The 15,099-nt window shown below is 44.6% G+C and overlaps 1 protein-coding gene across 1 annotated transcript in view; it reads left to right on the forward strand.

Moving 5' to 3' along the window:
- Window positions 1-15,099, forward strand: part of PASK (PAS domain containing serine/threonine kinase) — a 31,851-nt gene that overhangs the window by 6,203 nt on the left and 10,549 nt on the right. Inside the window, 6 exon segments of the mRNA XM_089780974.1 lie at window positions 266-400; window positions 719-1,012; window positions 1,371-1,539; window positions 7,305-7,476; window positions 12,118-13,412; window positions 14,808-14,989. Coding sequence (XP_089637100.1) covers window positions 266-400; window positions 719-1,012; window positions 1,371-1,539; window positions 7,305-7,476; window positions 12,118-13,412; window positions 14,808-14,989 — 2,247 coding nt within the window.

Genomic DNA, 15,099 nt, shown 5'->3' on the forward strand with positions numbered 1-15,099 from the left:
TTCTGTTTTTCTATTTGCCTCACGTGGATTTTAGCTACAAAGTAGCGGTTTCCATGCATGAAAATAGTGTCAGTGGCGTGCTGTACTACGCCACATCTGCTCACCGGGTGAATGGTTGTTATTGGCATTGTCTCTCTTCATGGGTACCTGCAGACAAGTGGTTTGATATTAGCATAAACTGCTGTTTGGGAATGGTGTGGTCTGTGGTTAAATCCATTAAAACATTACAATTACAATTACAATGGCCATGTCAACTTTTTTTAAGGGAGAGATTATATCATGTGACCTTCTTTTTGCTCACCTTCATGGTTACACATCCTTGGAAGAAATAGTGGGGAATGACATAAAAGACCTGATTCCTTCTCTGCAGATCCCTCCTCCTGGCAAGCAAATTCCAAAGGTACTGTATGGTCTAGCAACAAAACTGTTTCTTGCCTTCTCCCTTGTGGTATAAATACTGCATAGTCTTCATATTTCATATGCACAGGGCTTCGCTAGTTGGGAAAAAATAAAGAGCCTCTGGTGGCAGATTGAGCACTAGTCTCCTGATAATGGCTGTAGAGGTGTTGCCTGATGTTCAGGTGCTTCCTAGCTAGGTAATGAGCCAGGGCTTTCACTGCAGGCTCTCTGCTAGTGAAGTAACACATCACCCCACACCCAGCCCACAAAAGCTTTCCTGTGCATGTTGTAATGGAAACAAAAGTGTTTCTTTTTTTAGAATCTGAAGATCCAGAGATCTGTGTGTCGAGCCAGAGAGGGCACATCGTTTCCTGTCAGTTTAAAGCTGAGGGCTAGTTTTCCTGATGAGGTCCAAGTCCCAGTGATTGAGGATGGACTCCTACAGGAGTGCAAGACAGGATCTTGCACTGACTGTTCTTACTCCGCCACTCTCTGGGTTTTCACCACCATCAGTGGGCTTATCACACTCCAGCCAGATGGAACCATCTATGGCATCAACAACAGTTTTGCTTCGATTCTCTTTGGATATGAGAAAAAGGAGCTGCTGGGAAAGGTGAGGCCTGCATCCTTGCCCCTGCTATTCCCCAAAATGATTGGTGTATCTTAGTGAGCTCAAGTTTATCAGCAAAAGAATCCATTTTGCTTGCTGTGTTAGAACTGCTGTAAGCGTGGGGTGGTTGTTGGTACATAATTAACTGGTGAACAAAGAACTGCCAAAGGACAAGAGCAAATGTTAAGGATGCGGGAGGAGACTGTCACCTTCCACCATCCATCACTGTTGTGGCTCACATTTGTCTGACTTCTAGCAAGGGTCAAATTGAATTGCTTTCTGCACCAGCACAGGTTATCACCATCTGTCACCAACCAGTGAGGTATCAGGGTGGTTCATAATGTAGTACTCTGTATTTTAGAACATCACCTTCCTGATCCCTGGTTTCTATAACCACATGGAAAGAATTGATTACTCCTCCTTGCCATTTCCCCCTCTCGATGACTGCATGAAGGCGGAAAACGGAAGAACCTCTGGGGATGTTAAAAGAGCTCAGCTGGGAGACTGTTGTATCACAGACAGGAGTGAAGGTAAAGTGGCCTGAGGTGGGAGAAGCTATGCAAATGGGTATGTGTGCAATGGAAAGCACTGGCGTTCTGTATAATTGAAATAATCAATTTCATTGCATGGATGGTGATTTTATTTCTGCTTCCCTCTGCATTTCTAATGGCAAGAAACCAAAGAACATGCCAGCTCAGAAATTAACAATACCAAGAATAAATAATACTTTGCGTTTACAAGCTTCCTTTATTTCCTCGGTGAGATTAAAGCACTTCAAAATGTCTGACACGTAACTGTCTTGACTGAGTTGTCAGCATGCAACTCTAGGCTTCCTTGCTGTCAGTGTTTCTGTGCCTTTCTCATGGCACACAGCTACGTTCCAAATAACACCACAACCCTTTCCCAGGGATATTCTCCTCCTCCTCCTCCTCCTCCTCCTCACTGAGTTAGTTCTTGTTCAGGCCTTCTGTGTGGCCTATGCTTTGGATGGTGGCTTGTATTCTTTGTTATCTTATTCCTTAAATGAGTTTAATTGCTTCAGTCAGAATGCAGGACAGCTGATATGTCCTTTAGCAGTCTGCGATGTGTTTTTGCTTCATAAACAACTTATTATTGTAACACACATCTGCTGTCCCATGTAGTGGCACCTAGACCACTTACAGAAAGAAAGAATGAGCCTTAGCTGAGGGTACAGCTAGACTGAGGGGGGCTTTTGGGATAACAGAGGTATCCCAAAAAAACTCTGCCGCATCCAGGGAGCCCGTTTGCTCTTTTGCTTTTTTTTGTGGAAGAGCAAAAGCGCTCTTTCGGAAGCCCCTGTATTCCTCATTCCACAAGGAAGAAGGGGGCTTTCAAAAGAGAGGTTTTTTTCCCAAAATTTGGCCTTCTCTAGACGGGCCACATGTCAGAAAAGCCTCTTCCGACCGAAGTATTGGAAAAAGATTCACAAAATGCATTCTGCATTCTCTGTATCTCCTTCCAATAGATCCTCGCAGTCTAGACGTACCCTGCGAGGCACCTGGCATTTGGTTCAAGCAGTAGGGGTCTCATGCGCTAAGCTCCAGAGGTCCCAGGTTTGGTTTCATATGTTGTCAGCTAGCAGCATCCTCCAACGTAAGTCAACTACACAAAAGCAGAAGTATCTTAAAATGACAGAAGAATTATCAGTCGAGTTTTCATGTTGCAGAATGCATCTGTGAGCTGAATACAACAGGTGGAAGAAGCAAGCAATTTATCAAATTGCTGTAAAGCATGGTCAGTCTGTCTGTTGGCACAGTTAAAATTTGAGTTAACAAAAGATCTCTTGTTAATGTTTTGGTTCGTTAATTTTACTATTTAGCAGAGCTGTTTAAAATAATAGCACCTGAGTTACAGCAATTTGCCAAATTCCTTGCTTTTTCATATGTTGAAATCAGAGCTGTATTTCCAAAGTCATAGTCCACATCTTCCAAAATGAGCTCCTTCTGAGAAATAGCTATGCAGTGGCAAATACCACTGAGATCACTCTCTGCTGGAAACGATGGTGAGTATTTATGGAAATTCATGTTTAATATGCTTAAATGCTTTTATCTAATACATGCTTGCTAATTGCACTGTTTTTCTTGTAGCAAATTCTCAAGGTATGTGGCTATACTGTACATGATTCTTTTTGAAGAAGAAAAGGAAAGTAGGATGGTTTTGGTTACTGTGTTCAGCAAACTTCTAGCTGTCACTGATGCACACCATTCTAGAAGAATCCTTATGTTTGAAATTACCTCAGTATAAGCAAGGCTGCTTTCTCTGATTACATTTCAGAATTGTGTCTTCCCACCTGCTCTGTGTTGTCTGTTTTATTCCCTTTCATAGAATCATAGAACATTAGAACTGGAAGGGACCTTGAGAGATCGTTGAGTCAGTCCCCTGCCCTCATAGCAGGACCAAGCACTGTCTAAATCATCCTTGATAGATATCTCTCCAGCCTGCTCTTAAATATCTCCAGTGATGGAGATTTTACAACTTCCTTAGGCAATTTATTCCAGTGTTTAACCACCCTGACAGGTAGGTAGTTCTTCCTAAGGTCCAACCTAAACATACCTGGCAGTAATTTATGCCCATTGCTGCTTGTCCTATCATCAGATGTCAAGGAAAACCATTTTTCTCCCCCCTCCTTGTGAAACCCTTTTAGATATTTGAAAACCATTATCATGTTCCCTTCTCAGTCTTCTCTTCTGTAAACTAAACAAGGCCAATTCTTTCAGTCTTCCCTCATCGCTCATGTTTTCTAGACCTTTCATCATTTGTGTTGCTCTTCTTTGGACCTTCTCCAATTTCTCCACATCTTTCTTGAAATGTGGTGCCCAGAACTGGACACATTACTCCAATTGAGGCCTCATCAGCATACAATTAGAGCAGAAGAATGACTTCTCGTGTCTTGCTTACAACACTCCTATTAATGCCTCCCAGAATCATGTTTGCTTTTTTTGCAACAGTGTCACACTGTGGTCCACTATGACCCCTATGGCCCTTTCTGCAGGACGCCTTCCTAGACAGTCGCTTCCCATTCTGTGTGTGTGAAACTGATTGTTCCTTCCTAAGTGGAGACTTTGCATTTGTCTTTATTAAACTTCATCCTATTTACCTCAGACCATTCCTCTTGTTTGTCCAGATCATTTTGAGTTTTGACCCTATCATTTGCAAACTTAATAATCATACTCTCTATGCCATCATCTAAATTGTTGATGAAGATGTTGAACAGAGCTGGTCCCAAAACAGACCCCTGCGGAACCCCACTTGTTATGCCCTTCCAGCAGGATTGTAAACCATTAATAACTACTCTCTGAGAATGGTTATCCAGCCAGCTATGCATCCACCTTATAGTAGTGCCATCTAGGTTGTATTTCCCTAATTTATTAATAAGAAGGTCATAGGAGACTGTGTCAGATGCCTTACTAAGGTCTAGGTATACTACGTCCACCGCTTCTCCTTTATCCACAAGGCTTGAGATCCTATCAAAGAAAGCTGTCAGTTTTGTTTGACATGATTTGTTCTTTACAAATCCATGCTGGTTGTTACCTATTACCTTTTTATCCTCCAGATGTCTGCAGATGAATTTCTTAATTACTTGCTCCATTATCTTCCCTGGCACAGTCCATAGTTTCCTGGGTTGTTCTTATTTTCCTTTTTATAAAATAGGCACCAGATTTGCTTTTTTCCAGTCTTCTGGAATCTCTCCTGTCTTCCATGAGTTTTCAAAGATGATAGCTGAAGGCTCAGATACCTCCTCTATCAGCTCCTTTAATATTCTAGGATGCATTTCATCAGGCCCTAGTGACTTGCAGACATCTACATTTTCTAAGTAATTTTTAACTTTTTTTTTCTTAACTTCTAAACCTACCCCATTTCCACTAGCAATCACTATGTTAGGCATCCAGTCACCATCAAACTTCTTGGTGAAAACCGAAACAAAGACATTGTTAAGCACCTCTGCCGTTTCCATGTTTCCAGTTATTGTTTCTCCCTCTTCACTGAGTAATGGGCCTACTCTGTCCTTGGTCTTCCTCTTGCTTTTAATATATTTGTAGAACATCTTGTTACCCTGCATGTCTCTAGCTAGATTAAGCTTGTTTTGTGCCTTTGCCTTTCTAATCTTGCCCCTGCATACCTGTGTGGTTTGCTTATAGTTATCCTTCATAATCTGATCCAGTTTCCACTTTTTATGTGATTCCTTTTTGATTTTTAGATCATATAAGTTCTTCTGGTTGATCCAAGGTGGTTTCGTGCCATACTTTCTATCTTTCCCGTGCAATGGAATAGTTTGCTTTTGGGCCCTTAATAATGTCCCTTTAAAAAACTGCCAACTCTCTTCAGTTCTCTTTCATTCTGTTCTTTTGCCTTTCTCTCTATAACAGCTGCTCTCTGGTACCAAATCTGTATGTATGGATGAGGATCAGTGGCTTTTGAAAAGTGCTGTTGTTGTCTGTTAATAACTTAGAGCTTTCCTTTTGAAAGCAAACACATGACCTCTATTGTAGATACCTTCTGTTAATCCAGTGGACTTGACTCATAGAATTACTTCCAAATGCTGGTGGTTTGGATGTTCTAGATACAGTAAAACTCCAATGGTCTGGCACTCCTGCTAGTCCGGCACCACCTGGAACCCGGAAGTGCTCCAGGCAGCCGGAAAATTGGAGCCGCTCTGCCCCGGGCTTTCCTGAGTCAGCCGCTGGTCAGTTTCAGCAGCGGCTGACTTGGGGACGCCTGGGGCAGAGCAGCTGGGGTGCTGCCGGGTTGGTCCTGCAGCGCCGTTCCTCCGTTCCCCCCCACCCCACCCCAGACCCCTCATAGCCCCCCCTTCCGATAGTCCGGCATATCTGATAATCCGGCACCCCCTGGGTCCTAAAGGTGCCAGATTATCAGAAGTTTACTGTAGCATGTGCTTCTCAGCATAAATTTATTCAGAATCCTCACAGGTTCTCATTATAACTTTGTCTTCTTAATGTCCAACTTTTAAAAGTATTCTCATTCTGTGTCAGCATTTTCCTTGCTGGGTCTTTGATGCAAAAATAGATGGAAAAAATTTTAAGGAGCATTTGAGCATAATACAACCCTTGTGGTCAAACATGACCTTGTTTGTGTAGTGTACAGGTGAGGAGTAACTTAGAAATTAAGCGAAACAAAGTCTTAATTTAAAGTGCTTCAGACAGCTGACTTCCCTACAGTAAATCTTACATTGATTTCATGTTGCAATCCAAGACAAAGGACTCTGATTTCTCCTTTTCTGCAAACTGAAGTGGTTCAAATTATAGTTTATGCTTGAGTATTTGGGTACTACACATTTGGTAAGCCATTAAGGACTACAGTAGCCATTAAGGGCTAAACTCCAGTGGAGTTATGCCAGCAGAGAATTTGGTCCTAAATAATACCTTTAGAGAGCTGAGATGAATGAACTACTCTGTGTTGGTCATTTGCATGGCAAATGGCAACTGTTTGAGGACTCTGTTATTGGCTTCACATTGCCTTCTAGGTCTTGTCATTGTCCTCTGGTTCCTTTTTGGATGTGTTGACTGGAATCAAAGGACTTGGTGGACAGTGCTTTGTCTTCACCAGAGTCTGGGAGGAACTTTTCTAATTTACCATCTAGGCTTGGTCACTTTTTATCTTCAGTGTATAGCTGTACATAGCCTAAGTTTAGCTGCATACAGTTTTGGCACTATCTGTTTAATTTATTTCAGACGCATCCTCACTCGCATTCTGATTCCCTTTGGATCTTTTTGCCCTGTACCAGAGCCCTGTTTTCTGTTCTCTGAGTCATTCCTTAAACGTTTTGAGCTGTGTTCTTGTTCTTATTTCTGTTTCTATTTTAGATGTGGAGGTTGGGTGAGTTCAGGTTATTGTAGCAAACTGAGCTTCAGGTTTTTTCCCTTGGTTTTTGGAGTGGTTTGAAATAACTTTTGTTTAACATCAGTGTAAATTCTCTTGTATTGCATTTGTCGTATGCTTTCCTTGGGGATATGAGCACGGGCTCAGATTCACTGTCCCAAGTAAATCCAAAAGTAGTGCTCGGGTTCTTCACCCAGCCAGTGGTTTCAAGGCTGCTGCTTTTCTTCTGTTTTTTTTTCCCACCTATGTGTTGGATGCTTTAGCATGCTACCATGCTTCTCTGGGAAGGTAAGTTGTGACTCGGTGTCACCTGCTCTTTAAACTCTTCAGCACTAGAGTCAGAGCCGGGCTATTCCCAGGCTTATGGAGCTATGAAAGCTGACATATCTGCATTAAAGACTAAATCTGAAGAATTGTCTCATCTTGTTTGGTACAGGGGCCAGTCACTTGCTTGCTGGAGATGCAGTCCTCCTGCTATGTGAGAAGCAGAAATTAGCAAGGAGCCAAGCCAAAGAGATTTTCACTAGAGCAGAGACCCAGCTGGATGGTGGGAGCAATGTGCCACCTACTCTATCATCATCTGCAGTGACATCCACGCATTTCTGTGGGTAGGTTTTATAGGTGCACTGCCACAACTGCCATAGACCAAACCAGTTAGCAACAGTTGCAAGAAATACTTTTTCATTATTTGTAAAACTGAACTGTGAGGGGTCAGGAGAGCATTAGCGTCCTGAATTAGGTTTAGTCTGTGCTAGGTCAGAAACGGAGCTAAAGAAGTGTTTAAACACAGTTCTAGCTAAACCAGCTTCTAACACTGCTTGGTTCTATTCATGCTATCCCCAGAAACTGTTCTGGAAACTAGTCTAGGTGGAACTGTGGTAAACAGTGTTCCCTCTTTCTGAGTATCGCTATATGTCATGTCAAAGTCTAAATAATAAGGTGGGTGAACTAGGCATCACCAGGGCTCGACAAATTATGTAATCTTCTCGCCTGTGGCGAGTAGATTACAAGCTGCAAAGCTGGCGCAGCCCGGTCTGCACATGCGCAGACCACAGAACCGCGTGGCTGGCAAGCAGGGCTCACTGCCACTTGGTGAGTCCTGGGCATCACAGAAATGTGGTGAATTAAGGTTATGGGGGACAGTAATACCAGGGTACAAAATATATCAGAAAGACAGAAAAGGTTGTGCTAGTGGAGGAGTGGCAGAAAACTGGAAAAGGGGAAATATAGTGCCCCTCTATAAAAAAGGAAATAAGGACAATCCAGGGAATGACAGATCAGTTGGCTTAACTGTATCTGGAAAGATAACAGAATAAATAATTATCAATCAATTTGCAAACATCTAGAAGATAATAAGGCAATAATTAACAGTCAGCATGGATTTGTCAACAACAAATTGTATCAAACCAACCCGATACCTTTCTTTGACAGAATAATAAGCCTTGTGGATGGGGGAAAGTGGTAGACATAGTATATCTTGACTTCAATAAAGCTTTTCATACTGCCTCACATGACCATAAACAAACTAGGGAAATGCAACCACGTTGAAGTTACTATAAGGTTGGTGTAAAACTGGTTGGAAGACCATTTTCAGAGAGTAGTTATCAATGGTTCACAGTCATGCTGGAAGGGCAGAATGAGTAGGGTTCTGTCGGCTTCTGTTCTGGATCCAGTTCTGTTCAGTATCTTCATCAATGATTTAGATAATGGCATGAAGAGCACCCTTATAAAGTTTCTATATGATGCCTAGTCAGGAGGGGTTGCAAGTGCTTTGGAGGATAGGATTGAAATTCAAAATGACCTGGACAAAGCGGACAATTAATCTGAGATAAATAGGAAGAAATTCAATAAGGACAAATGCAAAGTGCTCCAGTTAGGAAGAAACAGTCAGTTACACGCATGCAAATGGGAAACAGCTGCCTAGGAATGAGGACTGGGGAGAGAGATTGAGCACAAGCTAAATATGAGTCAACAGTGTGACACTGCTGTAGGAAAAGCAAACGTTCTGGGACGCATTAGCAGGAGTGTCATAAGTAAGACATGAGAAGTGATTCTTCTGCTCTTCTTTGTGCTTATCAAGCCTCAACTGGGGTATTATGTCTATTTCTGGGTTCCACATTTCAGGAAAGACATGGACAAATTGGAGAAGGTCCAGAGAGGAGCATCACAAATGATTAAAGGTTTAGAAAACATGATCTGTAGGGGAAGATTGAAAGAACTGGTTTGTTTAATCTTGAGAAGACTGAGAGGGGACAGGATAACCATTTTCAGATACCTAAAAGGTTGTTACCAGGAGGAGAGAGAAGAATTCTTCTTCTTAACCTCTGAGACTAGGACAGGAAGCAATGGCCGTACATTTCAGTAAGAAAGATTTAGGTTGGACATTTGGAAAAACTTCCTAACTGTCAGGGTGGTTAAGCCCTGGAATAAATTACTTAGGGAAGTTGTGGAATCTTCTTCAGTGGAGATTTTTAAGACCGGGTTATATAGATACCTGTCAGGAATGCATTAGTAGGAGCATTGCAAGCAGGTCAGGGAAGTGATTATTCTCCTCTATTTGGCAGTGGTGAAGCCACAGTGATCCAGCCCTGGGTGCACATGGTCCGGACACAGTACCGTATTTTCCGGCGTATAAGGCGACTGGGCGTATAAGACGACCCCCTAATTTTTTAGTTAAAAGATAGGTTTTCGTCTTATACCCCAGCGCCCCTCTGCCTTCCCGGCTTTGCTCCCGGTGTCCCTGGTCTGCTGGAGACGGTCCCCAGCAGACCAGGGACACCGGGAGCAAAGCCTCTGAGGACGTCCCGGCAGCGGGACAGCCCCGGCGCGCCTGGGCTGCCCCGCCGCCGGAGCCCCTCCGCGGCTTTGCAAAGCCTCGGGGGAAGCCAGCGGCGGGGCATCCCAGGCGCGCCTGGGCTGCCCCGCCGCCTGTATACCCGGCGTATAAGACGACCCCTGATTTTTGGGGGATGTTTTTTAACATCAAAAGTCGTCTTATACGCCGGAAAATACGGTACTCCATATGTGACCCAATTTCAGAATTGGGCAAACTGGTTAAACTATAGTGATGAACAATATTGTCAGACACACAGATGAACATAATTTGTTGGGAAAGACTCAACATGGTTTTTGCAATGGGAAATCATGCCTTACTAATCTGCTAGAAGTCTTTGAGGGGATCAGCAAGGATGTGGACGGGGGGATCCAGTGAATATAGTGTACTTAGATTTCCAGAAAGCCTTAGACAAAGTTCCTCACCAAAGGCTCTTAAGCAAAGTCATCTGTCACAGGATAAGAGGGAACGTCCTCTCATGGATTGATAACTGTTTAAAAGACAGGAAGCAAAGGGTAGAATGAATAGTTTTCAGAATGGGGATAGGAAAATACCAGTGTGCCCGGGGGTCTGTATTGAGACCAGTCCTATTCAACATACTCGTAGATTATCTGAAAAAAAGGGGTGAAAAGTGAGGTGGTGAAATTTGAAGATGATACAAAACTACTCAAGATAGTTAAGAACCAAGCAGACCGTGAAGAGCTTCAAAAAGATCTCACAAAACTGGGTGACTAGGCAACAAAATGGCAGATGAAATTCAATGTGTATAAATGCAAAGCATTGCAAAATATAATCTCAACTGTACATATAAAATGATGGGGTCTAAATTAGCTGCTATCAGTCAAGAGAGAGATCTTGGCATCATTGTGGAGGGTTCTCTGAAAACATCCACGAAGTGTGCAGCAGCTGTCAAAACAAACCAAAAAAATTTTGGGAATCATTAAGAAAGGGATAGAGAATAAGACCGAATATCTTATTGCCTCCATATAAATCCATGGTACACCCATCTGTTGAATACTGCATACAGATGTGGTCTCTTCATTGCAAAAAAAGATATCTTGGGATTGGAAAAGGTTAGGAAAAGGGAAACAAATGATTAGGGTTATGGAATATCTTCCATGTCATGAGAGATTACTAAAACTGGGACTTTACAGGTTGGAAAATAGACATTCGAGGGGGGATATGACAGAGGTCTATAAAATCATGACTAGTGTGGAAAAAGTGAATAAGGAAAAGTTATTTACTTATTCCCACAGTATAAGAACTAGGGGTCACCGAATGAAATTAAGAGGTAGCAGGTTTAAAACTAACAAAAGGAAGTTTTTCTTTACTTAGCACACAGACAACATGTGGAACTCCTTGCCAGAGGATGTTGTGAAGGCTAGGGCTTTAAGAGTGTTCAGTGAGAGCTAGACAGCTCCATGGAAGTTAAGTCCATCAATGGCTATTAGCCAGGATGGGTAGGAATGGTGTCCCTGGCCTCTGTTTTTCTGGAGGTAGATGACAGGGGAGGGGTCATGTGAGGATTCCCTGTTGTGTTCCTTCCCTCTGGGGCATCTGCTATTGACCACTGTCGGCAAGACAGGATACTGCGCTAGATGGACCGTTGGTCTGACCCCGTGTGGCCGGTCTTAGATATGTGTGTTCTTTGTTCGCTTAGTGCCTAGTCTTCACATAAGAAAGTCAGACCATGGGGTCTTCACATGCTGCCCTTGCCTGCAGACCCCCTGCAGCTCCTATTGGTCAATAACAGAGAACCCTGGACAATGGAAGCTGTGGGGTCAGTGCCTGTAGATGAGGGGCAGCACATGGAGCCACTGCTGTACATGCCAGATGCTTTCAGGCAGCCTAGCTATGTCTGCTGCATCTCTTTAGATCTGCCTTTTCTCTTTTCTTTTTGCTATAGGAATAATAATTCTACATAAAACAATGCATGCTAAATACAATTCTGTTTAAGTATAGACTCTAAACATTTTTATCTGCACAGGTTCTAATTTTAACTTGTTAGAATTGCTACTGCCTTTGAAAATTTACGGTAATCTAAAGAACATTTGTATTGCCATGATAAAACTGTATATAGCAATGATATCTGGGAACCCAGTGCAGATCTTTCATTAACATATGTCCTGCCAGCTGGTTGTTTTCATTTCACTGTGGCAAATTCACTCTTGCTCTAAATCTGTTTCTATTGGAACAATATTTAGCAGCCTATTCCATATGCTAACTTTAGCCACTGCTTTGCATTAAAATTTGGATTTGCCATGAGCTGGGAAGTCTGCACCAAGAGTTTCCTCCTGAATCTTAAAAAGACCAGTGCACGTTGTAAATGATCAAACAGTTCCAGGCTGCCTGTATGTCAGTGCGTTCTCTCTCCTCTTCTGACCCTGACATGCACGATACCTTTGAATCCCTACAGTGTGGACTGCATTGCTGCTGGTGGCCTGCCAGCCACTGATGAAGAGCCATTGCCTGAGAGTCAGCACGAGGAAATCTTCACTGTGACGGAAACTGCAAAACCGAATAACTCGTCCCAGAGCCTGTCTGCAGCAGATGCTCTCAAACCGTCTGATCCAGAGCAGTCCGTTTTAGGTCAGAGCACAGAAGTCCCAGTGAGAGTGTGTAACGGTCCAGTAGCATCCGAGACTCTGCAGGAGAACATTGATGTGATTGGTAGCTTATCTGACTTGCTGCAGGAGGAACAGAATGTCCTTGTGGATTTAGACAGACAGTTGGGCTCTGGATTGCCACATGATGAAACCAGGAAGTGTCAATCTTCCATTGAAGCCCTGGGAAAGGCTGCTTCTGTACTGGGCTCTCAGATGCCTGTTCCCTGCAGATTAGAAGATAGTCTAGAAACAGAGACCAGTGATTTGAATAGATCTTTGTGTGATGCTACCTGTCTCTCCTTGGGGACACCAACTCTAGATGAACCACGATGTGGGGCAACATCTTACTGCAGACAAAATGTGCAAGTCCATGTGATTACAGAGCAGTTCACAAACACAAACTCAATGAGTGGGACAAGAAAGGCCAGCTTTGAGCAGGTAACACTCGACAGCTCCAGACTGACCAATTGTTCACCCTTCCTTCCTGTTGGAAGGAGTAATATCCAAGATGTTTGTTCGGGAAGTCTCCTAGCTTGTGATGCCTCTGCCCTGGGGGCCTCCAGTACTTTCAACAAATCGCAAGAACCAGGCACTGAGGTGAATTGTGTTTGTGATGGCCTTAGTGAGCTGAACCTCAACATTGACACAGAGTTGACTTCAGCCAGTTGTTCAGATGCTACGTCAGGTCTTCCATGGACACCCTTGCCCCGTGTAATGAATTGTGACTTAGATGTAGGCAGCCTCCTGGCCCGGAAGACTAGCTCCTCTACAAGTGAACAGGATGAGCCCCCCTTGAATAGCCCAAAGGGTGGGCAGGGGTGGGTGAACTCCCGCAGACATTTGAAAAACGCTCAACGGGATTCCTCCAGAGCATCTCCTTCAGTGCCTAACAGTGCTGCAGAGAACACAGGGAGCCCTCTGAGCAGTGATGTGAATCCCCAAGAAGACAGTCTGCTGTCCAAGCAGCAGAACTTAGAAATGCAAGTAACATCCACCCCCGTGAAAGCAGAAGCTAAATTCTCTCCATCGGTTCCTTTGCTTACCTCTGAGATCCTGGAAGGCAGCTATGCTGGGAACTGCTATCACAGAGACGGCTCCCGGCTAAGTAAGTTTAAACCAGTGACCGGTTCTGACCCTCTGAAGCTCTTGGTTGGACACTTGTTTTTCCTTCCTGAAAGAAAGAAATGTTTTCTGGGATGGAGGGTGGGAGGAGGCTTTGGAGTTGGAGGAGGAGAGAGGTTCATCTGTGGGCCAGTCTATTTTCATTGTCCAAATGGAGTGCAATGTAAAGTAAGTAACGTACATGCTGAAGAGTAAATTTCTCTTAAAATGCATTGTCTTAATAATCTCAGTGGTGGGCAAAAGACAGTTAGTCTTGTGGGAGGTGGGTCCAGATATTTCATGGGACACTTGCCTTCAACTGGAAAGCAGCTTGCATTTAATCCAGCACCCGAGCTGTGTGCTCAGAGACCGTTCACACACTGCTGATGTGCAGAACCTGCTGCTTCTACGGGTGCACTCACTGCTCTTCTGTGGGTGGCTATTGACAGTCTCTAGAACAGTGGTGCTCAACCTTTTTTAATTCGCGACCCCCAGGGCCGGGGCAAAAAAGGACCGGGAATATTTTGTTGTGGCCCCTTTAATTTAAAGCACCAGTCCGCTCCCCTCCTCCTCCCCCTCCCCTGCTGTGTATATGTCAGGTGCCGAGCCGGGAAAAGAAAATGGCAGCTGGTCCAGATCAAAGCTCTGTGGCCCCATAGGAAGACAGCTGTGACCCCCAAGGGGGTTGCGACCCCCGGGTTGCGCACTGCTGCTCTAGAGCACTTGCACTGGTGGCCAGCTGGGCCGACAGCCACTCCGGGCCCTACAGTTGCCAGGTGTCCGGTTTTGAACTGGACAGTCCAGTATTTGAGCTTTCTGTTCAAGAACCAAATTGAGAAACTAGAACTGTCCGGTATTTTCTAACTAAGATGTAATATAGATTGTCATGTCATGTCAAGTGTCTCCGGTATTTTCTAACTCAGATGTAATATAGATTGTCATGTCATGTCAAGTGTCTCCGGTATTTTTGTTGAAACCATCTGGCAACCTTACTGGGCCCTGGGGCAAAGTTTTGAGGGAGAGGGGGGCTGGCTCTGTGTCCCTGGAAGAGGCGAGGCCTCAGGTGGAAGGGGCAGGGCCTGGGCAGCCCAACTCCCAGCCTTCAGAGCCATACGGAGCGGCACTCCAGTGGCAAGTCAAAGGGGGCAACAGCAGCAATGGCCAAAGCTCCGGGCCCTGGGGCAACTTCCCTCTTGCTCACCCATCGGCAGGCTGCTGATGGCCAAACCCGTAGTCAGATTTCACTCAGTTCGTACTGGAGTCCGTGGGGGTCTCCGCCAACAGAGCTTCCTAACTGCAAACTGGGAGTGCGAGTTAGGAAGCCGGCCTGAATGCCACTTGCTCCTTCCCCGTATTCCCTGCTGACATGGCCTGCCGGCCGGGGTTTGTGTTTCGCAAGGTGTGCTCTTCGAAGTGAAGCGTGTGGAACTGCAGGACCCCGCAGCTCTCTTCTGCGTCTGGGTGGCGAGAGACCTCCTCTGGAACCAGAACGCAGCAGCCCGCAGGACTCAGCTTCTACTCTCCAGTCTGGCCAGTTCCTCCCCGTCCGGGGGGGAGCTCTCTGCACTCAGCCTGGGAGAAGTGAGTGGCTCTGCCGTCTCCTAGTGCGGAAGCGGCCAACCTGTGACTCGAGCTGCATGGGGCTCTTCTGTGGGTAAAGTGCAGCTTGCAGGGCCCCACCCCCCATCATT

Source organism: Pelodiscus sinensis, chromosome 10, assembly GCF_052426305.1.
Source record: "Pelodiscus sinensis isolate ZL-2025 chromosome 10, ASM5242630v1, whole genome shotgun sequence".
NCBI lineage: Eukaryota > Metazoa > Chordata > Testudines > Trionychidae > Pelodiscus > Pelodiscus sinensis.